Source organism: Sapajus apella, unplaced genomic scaffold (genome assembly GCF_009761245.1).
Source record: "Sapajus apella isolate SASKATOON/1434 unplaced genomic scaffold, GSC_monkey_1.0 scaffold40, whole genome shotgun sequence".
NCBI lineage: Eukaryota > Metazoa > Chordata > Mammalia > Primates > Cebidae > Sapajus > Sapajus apella.
The window spans coordinates 12,666,340-12,689,039 of record NW_022436980.1 but is presented as its reverse complement, the minus strand read 5'-3'; the positions used below and the strand labels follow the sequence as shown (position 1 = coordinate 12,689,039).

At 37.2% G+C, this 22,700-nt stretch overlaps 1 protein-coding gene across 8 annotated transcripts in view; it reads right to left on the bottom strand.

Moving 5' to 3' along the window:
* The window catches only part of CD47 (CD47 molecule), a 48,504-nt gene that overhangs the window by 19,200 nt on the left and 6,604 nt on the right, over positions 1-22,700 (bottom strand). For all 8 annotated transcript variants that reach the window (XR_004275476.1, XM_032299180.1, XM_032299181.1 and 5 more), the window contains exons 2-3: positions 17,870-18,223; positions 8,691-8,780 (exon numbers count right to left, since the gene is read on the bottom strand). Coding sequence is in view for 7 of the 8 variants with exons in the window: in XM_032299180.1 (XP_032155071.1) it covers positions 8,691-8,780; positions 17,870-18,223 (444 nt within the window). In the remaining variant the exon portion in view is untranslated. The remainder of the gene's footprint in view (positions 1-8,690; positions 8,781-17,869; positions 18,224-22,700) is intronic.

The window sequence follows — 22,700 nt, the reverse complement described above, 5'->3', positions numbered from 1 at the left end:
ACAGAAAAAGAAATTTTCTTTAGACATGTCTTATTTTCCATTTTAATCCCATATGTAGTTATCTAAATAGAGCTTGAAAGTTCTACAAAGGGTTACAAAATAGAAGCTGTTTCAAAAGCACCTCACAATCAGTCATTCATAAGAAACTCTTTCAGGTTTAATTCAATGCATAAAAGAGCTACTAAGGGTCAGGCATGGTGGCTCCTGCCTGTAATCCCAGCACTTTGGCAGGTCGAGGTGGGCGGATCACCTTAGATCAGGAGTTTGAGATCAGCCTGCCTAACATGGTGGAAACCTGTTTCTACTAAAAATACAATAAATTAGCCAGGCGTGGTGGCACACACCTATCATCCAAGCTATTCAGGAGGCTGAGACAGAAGAATCACCTGAACCCAGGAAACGGAGGTTGCAGTGAGCCAAGATGGTGCCATTGCACTCCAGCTTTTGCAATGAGAGTGAAACTCCGTCTCAAAAAAAAAAAAAAGCTGCTAAGAGCAAACAAAAATTTGCCTTAGAGTACAGTATAATTTCACACAAAAACGTTGACTTATGTACATCTTTTTTTTTTTTTTTTTTTTTTTTTTTGAGACAGAGTCTTGCTCTGTCACCCAGACTGGGGTGCAGTGGCACTATCTTGGCTCACTCACTGCAACCTCCGCCTCCCAGGTCAGGTGATTCTCCTGCCTCAGCCTCCTGAGTAGCTGGGACTATAGGCCGGCACCACCACGCCTGGTTAATTTTTGTATTTTTTTTTTTTTAGTAGAGCCAGTGTGTTTCACCACGTTGGCCAGGCTGATCTCAAACTCCTGACCTCGTGATCTGCCTGTCTTGGCCTACCAAAGTGCTGGGATTATAGGTGTGAGCCACTGCACCCAGTGACTTATATCCTTCTTAACAAAAATAGGAGTTTGAATATCATATAAAATTGTTCCTCTTTAGGCTTAGAGGAGCTGTTATAGGAGAAAATAGTGTGAATACTAGCAACAAAAATAAAACAACACAAAATACTACCATAGTCAGGGTTCCACCATAAAATGGTGTGTCTCCCCTTGAGTATAAGTACACTATATATTAGAAGTAGCTTTAGTTCCTGTGGATGAGTTCAACCACTACTTATTTTCCAGGCCACCTTAAACTGTTCCTTAAATTAAGCAGCCATTTCCAACAAATATACATGTTGAAGATCCCAAGTCTGAAAAAAATCTGAAATCCAAACACTTCTGGTCCCAGGCATTTTGGATAATGGACATTCCACCTGTCTCTGTGGGATCTACTTAAATAACCACAGGCAATGAAAGAGTTTCTCCAGGCTTTCTTCAGTGAATCTTCAGAAAGAGTTTCTTTTGATTCATTTTCTTTGCTCACCTAGCCACATATCAGCAGATACCACGGCAATTGTGGGGTAGGTATCTTGTTGCTAGCCCAGTCATCAAATTTCTCAGTGTAACAAAAGGGCAAGGAATTTGATATAGATGCCATAGAACCCAATAACCTCAAGGACCTTTTATTGATCTCTTCTTGTCCTTCAATAAGTGAATTTATCCTTATTTATTGAATTTATCAAAACATTAAATGCAACAAAGAAAATAAATTTAAATAATTCTCCACTTAGCATTAAGATAAAAATAATAAAAATAACTTAAGGTGTCCTTAATAGCAGGCAGGCTCTTATCAAATTTCCTAGTATGATTTTCAGACTGCTAGGCAAGGCAATCTATGTAATTTTAAAAATCTGCATGCTTTTAAGGATTCTCCTCAGCTACAACTACTGAAATCAATATGTAAAATAAAGTACATGAGAAATAATAGTATTTACATGCTTAACAAAAACTTATAACTTTAGTGCTCAGCCTGATGTCACAGGAATACCAATTATCAGGGGAGACAATATAACATTTTTGTGAACAAATTAGATATTCTAAAATTTTCTTTTATATGTTCTATAAAATAATTAGTAACCAAAAGCAGGCTACTTCTCAGAAATCTGTTGGGTTGGTTCATTCATTTGTTCTACAAATATTTACTGTGTATCTATAATGTACCAGGCCCTTTTGTTAGTCTAAATAAAGGAACGAGTAGAAGATTACTTAATTTGACAATAATTGATTGAGCACTATCCATCTATATGACAATCATGATTCTAAATGCTGACAGTGAACACTAAAGGTTTTCTGATGTTGTGACCAATACACAGCACATATACGATAAAATGCAGATTGTGACCAATGAAATCTAATGAAATTACCAAGTCAACCTGGGGATGAAATCAAATCTATCATGTAGAGTTTCCATGATACCCCAAAGACTGGATTTGACACACTCACTTACGCCCACAGAGACTGCAGTCCATCCGACAAAACCCAAAACCCAGGAATTTAACACCTGCCCAAAGACATGACATTGGAGGGATGGGTAAGTAAGCAGAGAGATAGAAAGGCTTACTAGGCTGATGCGTATCAGACTAAGAATAAATCATAAAGAAAGATGTGTTTGATTTCATTATTATAGTGCTATTTTCTGATAACTCTAGGAAAGTAATTTTAGAATCTTTTTGGTATCTGTTGGGCTGTAAATGAATATTGTTTTCAGTGCAGAATAAAGCACATCTGACACTTTTACACACAAAATTACAATTTCATTTTTTAAACTATTTAAATTTTTTCAAGTATTTAATACACTTATTTAACACACACATGCACACACAAATGAAAGCTTCTGAAACTGGTACTAGAAAAAAAAATAACATTAATACCAGTTATAAACTGGTTACTTGCCAAAAGGCAAGTTAAATAATTTTATAATAAACTCCACACATGATCCAATTTGCTCTGATGAAACAATTTTGTCACAATGAATACTGACTAGACATCAGTCTACAGGACAGAGATAAAAGAGCCTGGGCTTTGCGCATCAAGTACTTTGAACATAAAAGATTAAAGGAGAGGATGTCCAACAGCCCAAACTTCCTTTTTTCATTATCAACTTTCCCTGGCTTGTGGCTGGTTTCTCAGTTTTAGACTATACGGAGAAAGTTGCATTGTCTGGATTTGGAAAGGGTCAAGGGATTTCTACTGAAGAGTAAAATGCTGAGCTACAGATTTGCTAAATTCCTCCTACAATGAAACCAACACATAGTCACATTATTTAATAACAGAATGTGATCACTATATGGACAGGACCAAGGGAAAGCACAGGGAGTTCAGGATTATTGAATAGAATTCACAGTAAACTTAACAACAAAGTCTTATTATTAGAGGCAATCAACTAGATCATGGAATGATTCTTCGTGGTAATACTTATGGTAGTGATATTTTACTTTGTTGGATAGAAATTTCCTAGTCCAAGTTAGAATATGTCTTCACTTTTTCAGATAATTTTTCTAATATAGGAAGAAATTTCCTGTTCCATTACTTATTTTAAATATGATTTCATGGCCTAATTACTTTCATTATTAAGGTATCCTCAAGTCTAAACTCAAGAACTTAGTAGGATCTCAAGGTAGTGTAATGAGAACTTTTTTCCTTGAATTTTCTAACAATGCTTTCTACAGGAACATCTACTCAAAGATGTCTGGGCCGTAACCAAAATCTCTGTGGAATAATCTTGAGCAGGGAGGGGAAAGTCGAAAGAAAGTATTAAAGATGCCTAGAATACAGTTTTAAATTTGAAACCAATTACGGCAGTCCTCACTTTGCACTGTTCTGATATGAATTCCAGTTACCTTGGTTTAATCAAATAAATCCTCACAAACAGTCCAAATTTCAATTACCTCAATATACTAACTAACTGCATAAAGTACAACTTCACTGCTATTTCTTCAGTTCGCAAACAACTATGTAAATAGCAGATGCCCCATCATGATCAGAGATCAAACATGTCACTTCTTTTGAAGACTGCTAGTGACTAGTCACTGTACATCTGATATTTAGGTCATGCACAGACAGCAAAGTATGGATTTTTGTTACCCCCTTGTTTCCCAGTGATAAACCCATATGACACGGTATAATGGATAAACCAAAGAGGAAACTAGATAAGAAAGATGAAAGAGTAAAGAAATAAAAACTGACAAATGCAGGGTGTGAAATCTGAATAGACCATACATGGAAGAGAAGAAACAGCTGATTATGGAAATGTTGACACTACTGCTGTGCAAGAACCTCTAGAGACAAAGCTAGAAGAACTCAGTGAAGGTGGACTTACTGACATAAATGAGGAAAGTGAGGAAGATGTAACAAAAAGAATAAAGATGTCCCAGAGGAGGTGACTGGCAATAAAATAAGCTTTAAACATTGAAAAACATTAAAGGAATTCTTTCATGACATTGACAGTGCAAAGGATAAAACGGAAGAAACCGATCCAAACTTAGAAAGGGGTAATGACAATTCACCATGTCACAGAAGAGACGCTTGTGCTGTATCTAAAGTCATGCAAGAACACACAATGTTCAGACTACTCTTGATAACACACTTTCATCCTCGATGTCTCTAATGATTTGATTCACCACAGACTAAATACTAGCTTTATTATTTTTCACTTCCCAATGTCACTATTATTGATAATAACAGAGTTTTTAAGGTTTTTGACAAAAAAAATTAAAGGTGATGGAACAATACAATAATAGTTTTTCCCATGCATCATGAAGATTGCTTTGCAGAGTTTCAGCTGACATGGTCATGTTTATCGTCTTGCAGTTTTGTGCCTGTGTAAGACAAAGTTACAAAGGCAAAGAAAGAACAGATAGGCCTATCTCAAAGAATTTCAAAATCTTAGCCAGTTCTTTACATACAGTTAGACCTTAATCCTGCAGGAACTAGAGGACTAGGTGGCCAGCACTTAAAATGTTATCAAAGAGTGAGAAAGTAGAATCCTGAAAATCAGCCAGGAACTTAATTGCCAGTAGAGTGGCTAACTGTGAGTTGATAAGAGTTTTCAGAACACAAAGTGTGTGACATGCAATACTATCAGTTAAGGCTTGGTGTTTCATTCTAGTCATCTCTAAGCTGTTTGCTAAGCATAAAGATTCCGCTTAAAAGTTCCTAAGTTAAAGCTAAGCTAAAGGTGAAGGTATTTAGGAATATTTCCCTGTAAGAGGCCTTTATCTTTGAAACATGGTTCAGGGCTCACCAAGTCCTGACTGGAGGACTTAAGAGTCTTCTTGGGCTACTTCCTCAGTAGGACCGATGGCATCCCGAGATACCACTCAAGGTACAGTTCTGGTATAAAGAGACTCTTTCTCCTCAGACTGAGCAAGTGAGAGCATAACCTGCTGTCTTTACTGAAAGTAAAGGTCAAGGTTTTGTCTTGGACCACAAAGACTCACATGCAGAACTGGAAAAACCACGGAGAGAAAGCCCCTGTAGCCAAGTACAGACCATAAATGGTAATCAGGAAAAGTTAAGGTGAACTAGAGCTCTATAAAATAAAAGTCATGGGTCTGAGTTATTATGAATACTTCAGCGGCTTTACCACACTGGAGCCTAAAAAAATATACATCTAAGCAGGTGGAAAATAGAGGTGCTATTTCTATTTGGCGGAATGCTCAGGCTGTCAGCAGGAGGCACTAACAGAAAAGTTAGATTCAGATCTGTGACTATCTCAAAGACATGATAAGGCACAGGACATGCATACATACATGTCTCCCTGGCTGCAATGACTTAAATGTGGGCGTTACAAAGCCAGGGCAATATGTACATCACACCCGCATTTCAGGCAGGAAGTTTGGTGCTGAGCAATCGGTAGGCACCCTGTCACTAGCTATTTGCAGAACAAATAAATAAATTAGGTCAACATTCTATTCTATTAATAGGTTTTATCTTCTCAGTATTATGTGCTTAGATACAGGTTAACCCTTCATGGAAAGAAAATTCTCAAAATAAATTCAAAACAGGGAGGCAGTACAGTGCAGTGGTAAACAGTACCAGTTCAAATCCCAGTACTACCAGGAAACGGCTGGGTGATTGTGGGCAAATTGCCTCATCTATCTGGGCCTGTTTCTTATCTACAAAATGGGAGAAATAAAGATACAGATACAGAGTACTTTGCACATTTGTGCAGAGTACTCTGTACATTTCAGATACAGAGTACTTTGCACAGAACCTGTCATGCAGAGCAAGAGCTCCACAAGTCTTTGGCTACTATTATCAACAACACCTTTTTTTTTTTGAGACGGAGTTTCACTCTTGTTACCCAGGCTGGAGTGCAATGGCGCGATCTCGGCTCACCGCAACCTCCACCTCCTGGGTTCAGGCAATTCTCCTGCCTCAGCCTCCTGAGTAGCTGGGATTACAGGTACACGCCACCATGCCCAGCTAATGTTTTGTATTTTTAGTACAGACGGGGTTTCACCATGTTGACCAGGATGGTCTCGATCTCTTGACCTCGTGATCCACACGCCTCGGCCTCCCAAAGTGCTGGGATTACATCAACAACACCTTTAAATATGAGTGCAAGCTGTGTGAATCAAGTATAGACATGCCTTTCCCATGCACATAAATACACATCTACCTGTTTCAAGATGAGCCAAAATAAAAAATTCCCACCAAAATATTTCTTTAGGTTTATAAGCACGTTCCTTAAAATACTACCAGAATAAAAAATATAAAAAAGAAATATTCCACCTTACTAATGCAAAAATTAAAATTAAAATAAGATGTTTTTCACCCAACAAATTAGTAGAAATTTCAGAGTTATAATATCAGAATTATAACTAGGTGAAATACAGGTATTTTCATCTGCAATAGTAGTTGATACAAATATTTCAGGAAAACATTTTGGCAGTATGTATCTAGAGCCTTAAAATATCTCTGCCATTTCCAGGCTTCATATCTTTAGATGAGTTATTTTCATAGTATCAAAAAAAATTGGAAACATCCTTAAAATCCATCAGGATGAGAGTTAAGTAAATTATAGTGCATCCACAAAAGTAGAACACAGGCAGCTATAACAAGATTTCTGAAGACATGAAGGAAAATCAGAATGTACAAGTATATAAGCTGTATGAGTGCGTTTATGGTTATCTTTTTTAAAAAAAGGTAATAAAAATGAATAGAAAATGACAGAAAGGAAAATAGAAAATTCACCAGAATACACCAATAGTTTATTTCTAGGTTTGGGGACTACAGATAAGTTTTTTTCTCAATAACTTCCTACTTTGTATGAAGTGTTCTAAAGTGATATGTATTACTTTTTTAAGTCAGAAAAAATATCGTAAAGCTCGTTTTGTAAAAATACAGCCAATAATAGATTTATTCCTGGTTCATTTCACTAAAAATAATGTCACCAATGATAACATCTGGAACAGCAAATATTCATCAAGCCAAACTAAAAAAAAATGCACTATATGAAATAATTTCATGATCTTTAAAAAAGGCTATTCCCTGCCTAAGTCATATGACTTAACCCTCAAAGCCTGGATCTGTCAATATGGTTAAAAGCTTTCCCTAATATCATTGATGTCAGACCAGGTCTCGATGCTATAACTAGTCCTTTTCTTGATAGAAAAGATTAAGAAATTATAAGAATATTTCCAAAAGAAGTCTAGACCCTATCTTGAAAGTAAAAGTTGTAAAATGTCTTGACAGTTACCACTGCCATGCCTTTCCTCCCCCTTTTTCCCTCTCAGACAAAACTGAAGAACACTTCTGAAATCACTAAGCATTTCCAGAATGCCATACATGTGAAAAGCACTTAAAACATATAATCCATCAGTCATCTTCCTTCCATGTTTATACATCACCATAGATATACACAGCTTAAACTGCTGAGTAAAAGTAAAATTCATAAAATATACAATAGGCCAATCCTCTGCAATATTTTACTAGCTTTTGTGTGTTTAAAGGTTGCAGAATAAATAAGCATTATTTATTCCTTGCCTATATAAATATTTACTGGTCTTCAGGGTGCTACAAGGAAAGAAGTAAGTCTTACATTTAAAAAGCTTAAAAGTTTAGACTGTTACCTCAGAATTGCATTAATTTTGTAAATTTTCTTTACCAAAACATGAAAATATGGTTGACTATAAACATTAATCATAATGCATATTACCTATTTGCCCACCAATGACAATTATATTTTGTTGATGTTAAATCTAGTGCAGCATCAAGATCTGCCCTCAGAAGTCTGGTTATGTTACTATTATTGGAAAGGAAGATCAAAGAACACAACTCTCTGGTGGCTGCTTCTGTAGAGGCTGCAGAACTGCACAGAGAGGATGATAAAACGTGGTTCTAACTGGACCTTTCCAAGGGTGAACACATGCACACAGAGAAATTCAAAACTGGGAAAATAAAAAGAGGGGAATCTAAATGCTCCAAAGTATAACATCCTATCTTAAAACTAATGCAGCCTGTCACCATCTGTTTACCAAATAACATGTGTGTGAAGACGTTCCATGAATATTAAACTGTGACATGAGTTTAAGGTGTTGGTACTAATATTCCCACCATTCATTCTTAAGAGATTTTTAAAAAACACCAAATGAAAACCGCCTTCTTAGGAATTAAAAGTGAACTGCAGCAAAATGTGGGTGACAACATATACTTCGAGGAGACTATTAGTATTCAAATGACGTAGCATATTTATCATATCAGCACTTTTCCTAGTACGACTTTAAATATTTCATTGATAATGCCTCCAAGAAATAACTATATCATCACTGAAGCGAAAAGTAGAAAAGCAGAAATAATACTTACTTTTAATACCAAACTGTCCCCAAAACAGCAGTATAGCAAAAATTGGGAAAATAACAATGAGGATATTTTCATTTGGAGAAAACCATGAAACTGGGGAGGAAGAAAACAAAAGTCACAATTAATATTTACTATAACACTTTAAATCCTGCTAATGGACTATAATATATGCTTTATCATGGAGATGGAAAATAAAGACAATGAAAACTATGCCCTTACTTTTACATATATTTATATATATACACATATACATAAAACAAATTACACATATAATGTACTTATATAAATTTTATTTATGAATAAAAACTATATAGTAACTTAAGCATTTCCCACATTTTTCCTAACCCATGTTTCACTGGAAGAGGTAGGGCAGCACAGTAGCTGAGAACAAGGCTCTGTGGCCACACTGTCAGGGTCTGAACTCAGCTCTAACTTAACACTGTGGAACCGTGATCACGTCCTCACGCCTCTCAGTTCTTCAGCGTCCTCAACTGTTACGCTGGTATAAAACAGTACCTGTATCTTGAAGAACTGTTCTAACTATTAACAAAGTTAATAAAGCATATGCAAAGGGCTTAAAACAGAGCTTAGCACTTACCAAGCACTCAGTTAACTAAAATTATTATGTGTTCGTGTGTTGAGTAGCTGTGTGTGTAAAGTGCCAAGAATGTAGCTTCAAGTAACAATGAAGTAGTCCCGTAAAGACAGACTCAGGGAACCTAAGTGAGGAAGATGCACCCTAGGTACGGCTAAGATGGAGAGAGATGCGCCTGGTCTGTCCTTTCTCAAACTCACTCTGCAATTATCCATGCATAATTAAGCTTCAAAAGGACTGTTTACATGTAAAGTAACATGAGTGGTTTTAGGATATTAACGAAGCTGTTATTAAGTGGGTCCCATGTTACTTTCACCATAAAAATATATCCACACATCCTATATAAAGGAAATTAAGATATTACGACTTCAAATAAGATTTGTGAGGATTTTTTAAAATTAAGTTTAATTGCACCTTATAAACCCCTAAGACCATAATTTTAGTTGTGAAATTTCTGCTCTAACAACAAAACCAAGTAAATGAACTGAAAGTATTTCAGAGTTTGCCTATACAAGGGGTTGTGCTGTTGGAAGAGCATTTCTGAATATGGCACTAAGCAAGCATGGGCATTCCTCTGACATCAACACTTCTTTCAAATTCTACCACGTGCTGCCCCTCAGGTGAGCAGGAGAAGCCTTACAGCCTTTCACTCCATAATGATAGCCACATATTTCTTGTGTTAAGCTTACAACGCTTTACATCAATCCCCAGAATATAACAACAGTGTAAACTCTATAGATATTAGCTTTTCAGAATTTAGCGTTTTGTTCTATATGTAGTAGAAACTCAATACAATTGTAAGACAGTTTTGCCAGTGAACGGAAGACAATTTTTTAATGCTTCTTTGGTTGTAGATCTCTACTGAGAGGTGTTTTTAGACACTCTGAATTAATACCTTAATTTCCAACTGTATAACTGAATATCTTCTTATACCAAAGAAAAGTTACTTCAATGCAGCCTAAAACCCTACCAGGAAAAAATTTTGGAGGTCATGCTTAGATTTTTGTATCTAATCCCCAATGGATTTGGTAAAAGCTGTATGGTCTAATAGCTATGTTTACCCAATGAATTTTTCCTTACTTCTTCTGTGGTTTTGTTTTTAATCGTGTACCTCAACTCCTCAAATCATTACAATTATCATGTGAGAAATTATTAAACCCTCCTTATAGTTGTAAAAACTGCGGAACAGTGAATTCAAGCTCTTCAGTTATCTCAACTGTACATGTTCCACACTGAATCCTGGTATTTCCCTCACCACCATCCCCCACTAAACCTCCCCTCTAAGTTTTCCTTATTCCAGTAGTGGTAACCTCACTTCTCCAGTTGCTTGAGACTGAAAACTTTGGAGTTACACCCGACTCCTTGATTTCTCCCACATCTAACTCTAGTTGGACAGCAAATCCTGCTGGCTCTACCTTCAAAATATAGCCAATATCTGATCTCATATTCCAGATGAACTGACAATGAAATGTTCTTTCATTGTTCTCTGCCCCTACACACAAAAAAATTTTTAGGATATATTAATAGAATATTAATACATTGAAAATAACTAGAATATATCAATAATACTAAGGGATACATTTGACCCTGGTGTGACCACTCATTTTTTACTTATTCCAAAAACACTTATTGAAAGCCCACCATGGGGAGGAACTCCTCTAGGCTCTTGAGGGCCAGCAGTGAACAACGCAGGGGACCCTGAGTGTGCAGAATGGGAGAGGCTGAGGAACAAATGCCCTGAGGCAGTAAGGAAAGGACGGTAGAGAGAGGAACAAAACGAAGGCTAGGATGAGAAGGAGTCTAGGCTGTGAAGATGGGGAGGAAGAGATGACAAAGGAATGGCAAGTTTGAGAAACCAAACGATGGCCACTGTGACCGACCTGGAATTCAGTGATGAGATCAGATGGGAAGGTCTGCTGTGGCAAGACCATGTAGAGTCTTAACAGTTTGTTGGGAGAGTTTGGATTTTATTCTAAGCGCAATGACAAGTGGTTGGAAAGCTTTCAGTAGGGAAGAAAAATAATCTGACTTATTTCAGATCTTCTCTGGCAGCCACACGGAGAATGGATTACAGGGAAGCAGGACCTGTCAGAAAATTATAGCAACAGCAATTCGGAAGGCAGAAGGGTGTGACCAACAAACACAGTGCTGAGCTCAGTTTCACTCATCACATTTAAAGATCTAACAGGGAACTGCCCCAAAGGAAGATGACTGGAATGGGGATCCTGAAACCATATGCAATGGCTAAAAGAATAGGGATTTTTATCACAGAGAAAATAAACTTGAGAGAAATACTACAGCGCCCCCCCCCCACCAGTGAGTGAGAATAGTAGTAAGTTTTAGTTTGACTTTATGAAGAACTGAAACTGCCTGATAACAGACCAAGGTCCTCTGGGAAGTAATAATGTCTCATCATGTCAAGATTTAGGTAAAAAATTTCAATGGCCAGCTACTTGGGGTATGATAGAAATAATCTGTAAATTAGATGATGAGACAGAACAGACGACTACTTGATGACTCCCAGATTCTATGTGAAAATAGGAAATATGAGACATTTCAATGACAGAAAGAGAATAAGATTATAGAACAAAAAAGGAAACTGTCTAAGTGATTTTTTTTTTTTTTTGAGATGGAGTCTTTCTCTGTTGCCCAGGCTTGAGTACAGTGGCAAAGTCTCAGCTCACTGCAACCTTTGCCTCCTGGGTTCACGCAATTCTCTTGCCTCAGTCTCCTGAATAGCTGGGATTATCGGCAGGTACCACCATGCCCAGCCAGTTTTTGTATTTTTGGTAAAGACAGGGTTTTACCATGTTGGCCAGGCTGGTCTCGAACTCCTGATCTCAGATGATCTGCCCACCTTGGCCTCCCAAAGTGCTGGGATTACAGGCATGGGCTGCCATGCCCGACCTAAGTGATTCTTAACTGGAGTTTATCAGTTTATCACCCTCCCTTCTCACTACCATGCCAGGATTTTAAATTGCTCCCTGGTGTGTGTGATGTGGGTGGGGAGCACACAATGGAGAGGGGCGTCCATGATTCTCTCAGTTTGAAAACACTGCTGTACATTTCCGCTGGAGTTTAGCTACAGTCACTGATGAATGTGCTCCCTCTCTCTCTAATTTGTTACAGTGGGAGAAGTTTGAGGATCACTGCATTAGATATTAAGAACCAAATGAGGCCGGGTGCGGTGGCTTACACCTTTAATCCCAGCAATTTGAGAGGCCAAGGCGGGTGGATCATGAGGTCAGGAGTTTCAGACTAGCCTGGCCAACATGGCAAAAACCCATCTCTACTGAAAATACAAAAATTAGCTGGGCGTGGTGGCATGCGCCTGTAATCCCAGCTACTTGGGAGCCTGAGGCAGGAGAATCACTTGAACCCAGGACGTGGAGGTTGTAGTGAGCTGTGTCATTGCACTCCAACCTGGGCAACAAGAATGAAACTCCATCTCAGGAAAAAAAAAAAAGAACCAATTGAGATGCTGGGAGGAAAAAAAAAACAACAGCGTTTTATATAAAGGCACTTACATGCCTATGAAGCTATTGATTTGTTATGGTAGCATTGTCAGATGACGTTAACTCTTGTTCCTCAAGGGGAGAGTAAGACATGATACTTTTTAAAGATCCCTTTCAGCTCTAAATTTCTATGCCACTAAGAACATAAATTAAGCTTTAAATGGACTAAGAGCAATGTCAGATATTTTTCCATCTCGGGCTTAATAAATAAAGATAAGCCAACAACGTTCACATCCTTATTCTATGTCTATCACGCTCCTCTGAGTCCTGGACAGGCAGAGTGGCTTCCATGAAAATGAACTTCTTGCCAGAGGAAAGGCAAAGAAGTGATATCACCAGGGTGTAGGCTATGAATGAGTATTTAATTTTTGCTTCCAAGCTTAAGTGTTATTAAAACCCAGGACCTCATTTGTCTTATCACTTTACAAAAATGAGACAATCTAAAAAAGTGAAGACACCGTTCCAAAACAAAGTGTCTCCTTCAAACCTCCACAAACAGAGGGAACACCAGTTTACACACACACACACACACACACACACACACACACACACACACACACACACCCCAGTAACATTTACAATACTAAAATGCAAACCAAACTTTTACTTGATGTTTCAGGATTGTGATGGCTGTTTTGATATGTCAGCTCGCTAGGCTACGGTCCCATTATTTATTTAATCAAACCCAGAATTCTAAGGTGGTCCCCAAAACCTCTGCCCTGGCCATGGATCTTTCCTAATTCCCTTCCCTTTTGTGTAGGAAACTGAGACTGTGAATGGGTTGGATTTCATTTCCATGATTATGTCACCCAGTGAAGGGAGTTTGCTGATGTAATTAAGATCCCCAATCAGCTGACTTTAAGAAAGAGAAATTGTTTTTGAGGGAGAGATGGCTGACCTAATCAATGATCTCTTAAAAGGGTCTGGGCTCTTCCTGGCAAATAAACTCAACATGTGAAAGGGATTCAACAAAAGGAAGATCCTTCTTTGCTGCCTTTAAATAGGCAAGGGGCCACGGAGTAAGAAATGAAGGCAATCTCTAGGGGCTACCAGAATTCCCTGGCAGATATTTAACAAAGAAACAGGGACCTCAGTCTTATCATCATAAGGAATTGAGTTCTGCTGTAATTATGTGAACCTGGAATAAGACCTCAAGCTCCAAATGAAAAGTATGACCTGGGCAACACCTTGATTTTAGTCGTTTAAAACCTTGATCAGACAACCCAGTCATGCCATGCCCAGGCTTGCCACCTACAAAACTGTGAGCTAAAAAATGGGTATTGTTTTAAGCCGCTATATCTGTAGTAGTTACGCAGCACTAGAAAAAGAATTCAAAGATCATGCAATGCCTTCATGTCCTCATTATGAACAGGCTGCATGTGCTGTTGATAATAATGGAATTGGCAACTCTGCGGAACTGGAACTGACCTTTCTAAACAAAACTCTAATAGTTTACTTAGAGAAAAATAAACTTTAAGCTTTCAAGTTTTTGTACCGCTAACAGAATAGAAATACTAATCACACATTTTACGATTACTATTATTTGCATTTAGTAGTTAGTTATTTACAAGGTGTTTTCACATGAACCACATACTATGGTGGTAAAAAAATACTGGGTTTTGGTGCCAAAGAGATCTAGGTTAAATTCCTGGCTCTTCCTCTGACCTTGAACAATGCCTTCAATCTCTTTTGGTTCTTCATTTGTTCAATGGTAAGACTTCCCTCTATCTCCCAGAGTTCCTGAGAGGATAACAGGATCTGACTTACATGAAGTATGTGGCACAGGTGCAAATAAATGTTAGCTCACTTTACTCTTTTTATTTGTACTGCAACCACTTCTTTGAAATCAGTGATAATGTCTTATTCTTCACAGAGCCTGTGACGCCTAGCACAGTGCCTGACACATGGTAGGCACTTGGTAAAATTTTGTGAAGCGAGAGAGATATTATTTATATCTCAAACATTTCCATGATAGTGATGGCATCCCCATTGTACTAAGAAAAATCCGAGGACCAGACAGTTGGAGTTTCTTATCCAAGTTTTCTTAAGCTATTATTAAACAGTGAAGTCTAGAAAACAGCTTTCTAAATTCAAGTCCAATGCTCCTTACATTGGAATATATTATACATAGGCTCAGAGGTACATAAAACAACATCTTACAGCGTTTCCATGTATTCAGACCTAGTTCTTCAAAAAAACAAAGGGCACAAAGAATGGTCTCCATTATCTGCATTCCATTAAGTAGAATTCAATTCTCTATTGAGAAAATTCTGTTTCTCGTTTATGCCTGTATTTGAAAAAATCACAACATAGCAAAAATGGTTTCTAATGCCTAAATCTTGAAAGTCCATGACAGGTAAGTATTCTTACTAGAAAAAACTTATATTCCGTAGTAAGAGTCCTGCCCCATTTAACCTCTTTGTGCAGGTAAGTTTTTGGTTTTTTTTCAGTTAAAAATGGGTACAACATATTGGCACCAGATATTGGTGTGCGTGTGGAGAAACTAGATCACTCTTTTACTGTTGATGGGAACGTAAAATGAAACAGCCACTCTGGAAAAGTCTGGCAGTTTCTTTAAAAACTAAGCATACACTTACCATACAGCCCAGTAACCATACTTCTAAGCATTTATCCCGGAGAAATGAAAACTGTGTCTACACAAGAACCTGTGCACAACTATTCACAGCAGCTTCATTTGTAACAGCCCAAACTTGGAAACAACCATAATGTCCTCCAACAGGTAAATGGTTGAACAAACTGTGATATACTCATACTGTGAACTATTACTCAGCAAAAAAAAAAAAGGAACTATTGATACATGCAACAACTTGGATAGATCTCAAGGGCATTGTGCTGAGCGAAAAAGCCATTCTTAAAAGGTCATCCAGTATGATTCCATTTATTTAACACTGTTGAAATGACAAAACTATATATATGGAAGACAAATTGGTGCTTGCCAGGTCAGGGACAGTGGGAGGTGGCAATATGGCTTGTAAGAATAAGCATGAGGGAGATGTCTGTGATGTTGGACAGGTTTATGTTCTGATTGTGGTAGTAGTTACACAAATATACACGTGATAAAATGAGAGAACCATTCACACATACCGCACCATTGTGAACTTCCTGGTTTCCACACTGCTATAGTTATATAGAGGAACCACATGGGGACTGTGTGAAGGGCACACGGTACCTCTCCATCTTTATATCTTCCTATGAATCAATAATTATTTCAAAAAATTTAAATGGATGCAAAGCCAAATGCCTCAAACCTCTGGTAGAATTTTCTACATTCTCCATAATAAAACAATACTGTCTCCTTTTAATGGCCCCCAGAATAAGTCTAGTTCTTATTTTTATAGGGTATTTGGAAAACAAAGAAAGATAAAACAATATTTCCATCACATGCAAAATTATAAACTATTTTTATCTCAGATCCTGGCCTTCCTTTCCCTTCCATCTTCATCTCATCTTCTGGCCTTTCAAATCTCGTAACTTCCAGTTTACCTTTCAGTGACCTACATTACCCCACAACGTTCCTGTTCCCCCACGTCTTATTCTTTCATTTCCACGAAACTGCACATTCCCTCAGAAAAATTTCAACGAGATATTAGATGATCTAACTCTGGTTATTTGCAGTGTATATGACTCACTGATTACACCCTTCCTGAAAAGTATACTTAACAGAAAAAAAAAAAAAGAAAAGAAAAAGCTCCTTTGCCTAAATTAATAGCAATAGTAAAATCTACAATGTGAGAGATCTCTGAGCTGAAAAACCTTCCAAACAGAGCCATCCCCTGCCCATTCCTCCCTGCACACAAATCCCTCTCACAATTCTTCAGGGTAGCTTCAACAACTTGGTACCTCACTTCATAAAATAAACATCCCGGGAAAACAACTAACATTTACAACACACTTTCGTTTACAAAAAAAAAAAAAAAACATGTCCACTTGGGATCTCATTTGATGCTCATTAGGCTGTAGAATACATAAAAGCAAGTATCTATTGTCATCTCCATTCCAGACACGAGGTAACTTGGACTCAATTAAGTACCTTCTCAAGATCACACAAGTGAATAGTAAGTTGCTGAACAGGGGCTATAACTCAGGCCTCCCGATTCTCAATCCTAAGTGATGTCCAAACATTTCATCAAACCCAAAACCCCATTCCTAATCTGGTAGCAGATATCTCACAAAAGCTAGGCAAATAGTTGATCCAACTGAACAGTTCTGAACCTATCTAGAGTTAAGGTTCTCAAAATGTGGTTAACCCATGATCGGTAATATGACAGGTGATTCTCAACAGAGATTTCAAAACAGAAAGTCAGAACATACTCATACGGGGTTGAAGAACTCAGCTAGCACAGCAGGAAATAGCAAAGAGGGGAGATTGTTTACTTCAGCTAATCTTACTACCTTGTATAACTCACCAACCCAAGTTTATGACAAAAAGGGCAGAATAATGGTGCTATAATCAAGCCTGAATTTGAATAAATTAATTTGAATCCCTAGCTCTCCCATATCTTGGCCAAGGAAAAGAAGACCAAAGTAAAGCTAAGCACAGAAAACCTCAAGAAATCATCCAGGATAATGTGACTTAATCTCCTGATTCTCCTCTATTCTCTCCCAAGGGAGCATGGCTGGGACTTGCCAACCCCTGGTCAAAGTGTAAGGCAAAAAAAAAAAAAAAAAAAATGGCTAAATAGTTGGAAAGAGACTTGAAAATTAGTCATAGGAAAGAAACTACTTGGATGGCAGCAGACAGAAATGAACAGTACATTGCCTCAGGACCAATCACCCAAATAGAATGGTCCTCAGACGAAAGTTTGAGAACCGCACAATATACAAATTAACAAGTAATACAAATTAAATAGCAAATGTGTTTTACTGAGAAGGGTAGACTAACAAATAGGATAGAAATGACCATCTTCAACCTGCTAAACATTATATCAACATTCATTATTAATGGACTGCTTTTTGATTCAAAGGAGTACCTAACACCATTTGGCCTACTCTCGAAAGAAGATCAAGTTGTAACAGGACAAATGAAAGAGGAGCTTTTATAGAAGTCTTACCAACACGATATTTTAGCTCGACGATTGTTTCACCTTCTCTGGTTAATTCTGTTACTTCGCAAGTGTAGTTTCCCGTATGTGAGGCAGCATCACTCTTATCCAGCTTCAAAGAGGCATCTCCTTTTAGTAATTGTGAGACTTCAATTTTTGCACTATTAAAGCCAGAGGGGAGAGTGGACCTGTTCAGAGCTCCATCAAAGGTGTAAATATCTCTTCCTTTAAATTTCCACTTTACGTATATTTCAGTAGTGTTTTGCGCCTCCATATTAGTAACAAAGCAAGGAATGACGACAGTATCATTACAAAACGTGAATTCTACAGATTTTGTTTTATTAAATAGTAGCTGAGCTGAACCTGGAAAGGAAAAAGAAAAACATTTCATTAATTATGGAAGTCTGTACTGGAAGATCTAGGTATGTTAGAAATCCTTAAGATAAAAAGCAACATTTCCCCTGTTCACTTAAGTAAACAGGGTAGCAATGAAAGAGACCTATTAGGTGAAAAATGGAAACAAATTATATTTTAATATTAACTTGCACAGCTGGAAGGCATCATTATGACTTTTCTCTATTCATTCTCAACAATACAAAGTATACATTACCATGCATCTTGGGAATAAATTCAGCAACTGTGTTGGAACGCACAGGTGTAGTATCTGGCTTTGGAACCTCTGAAGTAATCATTACTGCCTACTGATATGTGTAGGAAAATATTGTCCTTATCAGGGTAAAATTTTGAACAGAAAATCAAGCCAAACATTATATTCAGTCTCAACTTCAATACATTGCTAAATAGAACTTGCTGAACTGATATGAAATTTATCTTTATCCTTATACTGCATTTCCAAAAAAAGTGGCAGTTTCTTCTGTACTTTAATATACAAAGTAAATCGGATGAATCAAATCACATTTTTCTACTAGGATGGAAAATCTTAGAATACTAACAAAAAAAAAACACAAAAAACATTATCTGTGGCTACTTTTCCATTGCAAAATATAGGCAGCAATAGACATTTCATATGGGAGTCTTGAATGACATTTTTGCATCCCCACATTTCATTGACACTACAGAACAATCTCCAAATGTATATATATTACAGGTATTCTTCCTCCAAGAAACCACAAAACTGAAAAAGCTAAGTAAGATACAAGCTGAAACCAAGAGAAGTTACTGCTAATAAATATCCTATCAACACTTCTCAATAGGATAAACTACCAGTCGTTCGCCTTACAGAAGAGGGTAAAAATGTAATCAGTCATTGTTCAACTAGAATGTACAAGAATGCATAGGAATTGTAGCTGTCTTCCATATTCTTCAGCTGCTTAGCAATTCTTTTATCTAAGTAGCTGCTTGGCCTTCCCCTCAAAACATAAACAAAACCAAAACACAAATTACTAACAAATATAAAATATCAACTTTGTTAATAGTTCAGGCTTAATATTTCCTTCTACATAAACTGGAATAAAAATCAGAGGCATAGAATGTTTCTATTGTTAAGAACACTGTTTGTTCAATAAATACCCCATGAATTGAACGCAAGGATGCAGAGTGGAATGTGTACTGGACAATGCTCAGATCGCCTGAGTAAACGTCCTATTTCTGCCCCTTTCAAATATGCGGCCTTAAGCAGCTCACTTTTCTATGCCTTGGTTTACTCTCTGTAAACAGGAGGATCAAAAACGAACACCGGGCTACTTCACAGAACTGTGGTGAGCATTAATGTGGAAAATATAGTGGCAAGTGCTCTCTAAACAATGCTATGCTGGAAAAATGTAGGGTGATGCTATAAAAACTAGATACTCTGGCATTTTAATGTAATGATATGGACCTTCCTTGACTAGTCCAAATTGTGTATTTCTGGGAATCTGCAGTTTGAACTGTGGGCATCCACATCTCACCTCTTCCCAGTTGTCTACATTTCTAGCCACCTAAATATTAGGAAGCCCAAGGCAAAACCTGGACTTCTATGGCATTCTGTAAAACTTTGGAATTGTGAATTATTTCCCCTGATGGAGAAACACTGAGGGAGAGAAAACATGGTATACAAGAGAAGAATAAAGGGGTGAAGATGTTCAAATTATACAGAAAGGAAAGTATCAGAAAATATGGTGAAATATTTTGAAAGGGATACAAAGATTACTGGGTATCTTTTTAATGGAGTGGTGGGTAATGTCTAACAAACCTTTTGGAATTATCTGACTCTATAGAAGCCTGTGCCTTTCACTGACTTTGACAGGGCTATCTTAGAGTTTCATAAGTTGTAGAAAACTGATGGTAATTCAAATGGATTGGTGTCCATAGAGATAAAAATAAATCTTGTTTCTGCAATTGATTTCTACCTGGTGGAAGAGAAGATTCCAAAAGCCTACATTTTACTGCCCTGAGGACATTGACCAATTCTGCATTTATTAGCAAATTCATTTAGGCATTCTTGATTGCCTATAAATGTGTCTGTTTTTCCAATTTTCTTTTAAAAGGGTTTTGCCTTCTTGCTGGTTTGCTTGTTAATTAACGAGTGAAATAAAATCTTTGACACATGTTCATTTTATACTTGTATGAATCATGGTTTGACTTTTTAAAGTTATTCTTAAAAAAAAAAAAAGGTATGAATGAAGAACTCAGTCATCCCATGAAACTCTTAAAGAAGGCTTTAATTAAGTAAAAAGTCGCTGGTAAACACTCCACAATTTCATAATGTATGTTTAGAGAATAAATTTTCAAAGAAATACAGAAAACAATAATTGTACTGCACTATGTGTTATAATAAAAACATTTTATAGCTGAAGCAATTTAAGTAGAATAAATGCTATTAGTAAAAATAAAAGTAAAATTGACCTGGATAAACCACAATTTGAATAACTTTTGCACTAGTAATTAATAAATAAGGGCAGGCCAAAAATATCACTCCAGCTATTAACTATAACCTCAATCTCTATAAAGATGCATTAAAAAACTATTAAGTAGTAAAATTGTCTGATTTGGGTGTTTTTTTTTCTTTTGCCTACTGCCTTCTCATAAAACAGCAAAGTGAAGAAACGATTTAAAATGTAGAGAGCAAATAAAGAAACAGATAATTAACATAAATAAGAAAACTCTGACTAAACAAGATAGGCTTATAGCAGTCTAAATCAGATAGCAGTAGATAAATGTAACCAAGAGTAATGCCAGAGTTACAGATAAATTAGCAAATAAAATGAGAAAGTGACTTTATACCAAATGCCAAAAGTAATGGACTTGAAACCTTCCTTGGAACTGTACAATTATTGGTGAATATAGACCATCAGCCCACACCATCTCAGATCACAACCCAGAAAACAGCTTTGTAGTGGCAGAGAAGACTCAATCCATAGTGCTCACACCACACAAGTTCAGGTTAGAATTTTAAAAATGCAACAAACATTTGTTGAGAATTACCTGATATGAAATATTACAATAGGATGTGGGGATATAGCGATGAAAAAATATAGGAATTATCTTCTATGAGCTTACAACTCTCATATGGGTGATGATAAGTACTGTATATAATACAAAGTTACAAGTGTTATCTTTTCTGTATGGACAATGTCCTTATGGATGGGCAAACAGAAGAATGCCATAGTCCCTGCTTCTCCGGGCCTTCAATCTTTATCAGGTTTCTTGTAAACGTTCTCTCCATTATAACAAGTCGCATATCATTCCCTTTTGCCCTTTATCCCACATTCTCCAACAGACCTCTCTCCCTATTTCTTAATACAAACTGAATCCTTCAGAGGAGAATCCTGAAGCTTCCCATACTCCTTCCCTACAACTTACCTGCAACCCCAATTAGCCACATCTTTTTTTTTTTTTTTTTTTGCCTCTTTTTCAGAAATGAATCTCACCACCTGAGAGCTAGGTTCCATTTGTGCCTCCGTACCCATCAATCTCCCCAAGGACTTTCCCTAGTTGATTATCAGCTTCCCACATCCCTCATTCCATTTACAAGGTGTTTTTTTTTTTCTGTCTTTAAAAATTGCTTGAATATTCACCAACTTAAAAAAAAAAGTTTCTCATACTTGTTTCTCTCTTCCCTAGCATCCCAAATTAACAATCTATATGTATTTCCTCACTTCCAATTCACTTCTTAAATCTGTTCCCTGGCCTCCACCTCTTCACCCCTATTTCTTTACTACTACAGCTCTTGCCAAAGTCACCCCTTTGTGAAAAATCCCTTGTGAAAAATCAAATATGCATGGTTCATTTTCTATCTTGACTTCCACAGTTCTTGAGCCAGTGGGCAGTTCCTTTCTTGCTCTTCTCTCCTGGCCTTCATGATATCTCCTGATTATGAACTTCCTCCTGCTTTGTCTACCGCATCCTAGTTTGCTTTCTTTGTTGAAATCTATTCCTTGACTCATACTAACTGTTAGTGTTCCTAAGGGCTTCAGATTCAGCACCCTCTGCCCCCTAGTAATTTCCTTGACTCTCAACGTTATCTTCACCTGCAAACTTTTTTAAACAACTTAATCATGCACTGCCTTTCTTCTAAACTGCAGAGGCTGGACAGCCAACTGTCTGCTGTGCACTTCCACTTAGATGTAATACAGTTACTTCAAAGTCAGCGTGTCCAAAAACTTACGAGCCTCCCCTTCCTACCCTCAGCCTAAATCACTTTGCTAAAATATTTTCTATCTTCTATCAGTGGACCTAAGAATCAAGTTAGATTCCCCTCTCTCCTTAGCCATGGAGAATTCTTGGTAGGTCAACCTAATTAAGTTCCTAAATCCAATGTCTGTTGAATGAACGAATGAGACACTCATCCTCTCCATGAACTATTGCCATACTCTCCTAACTAGCTCCCTGCCTCCATCCT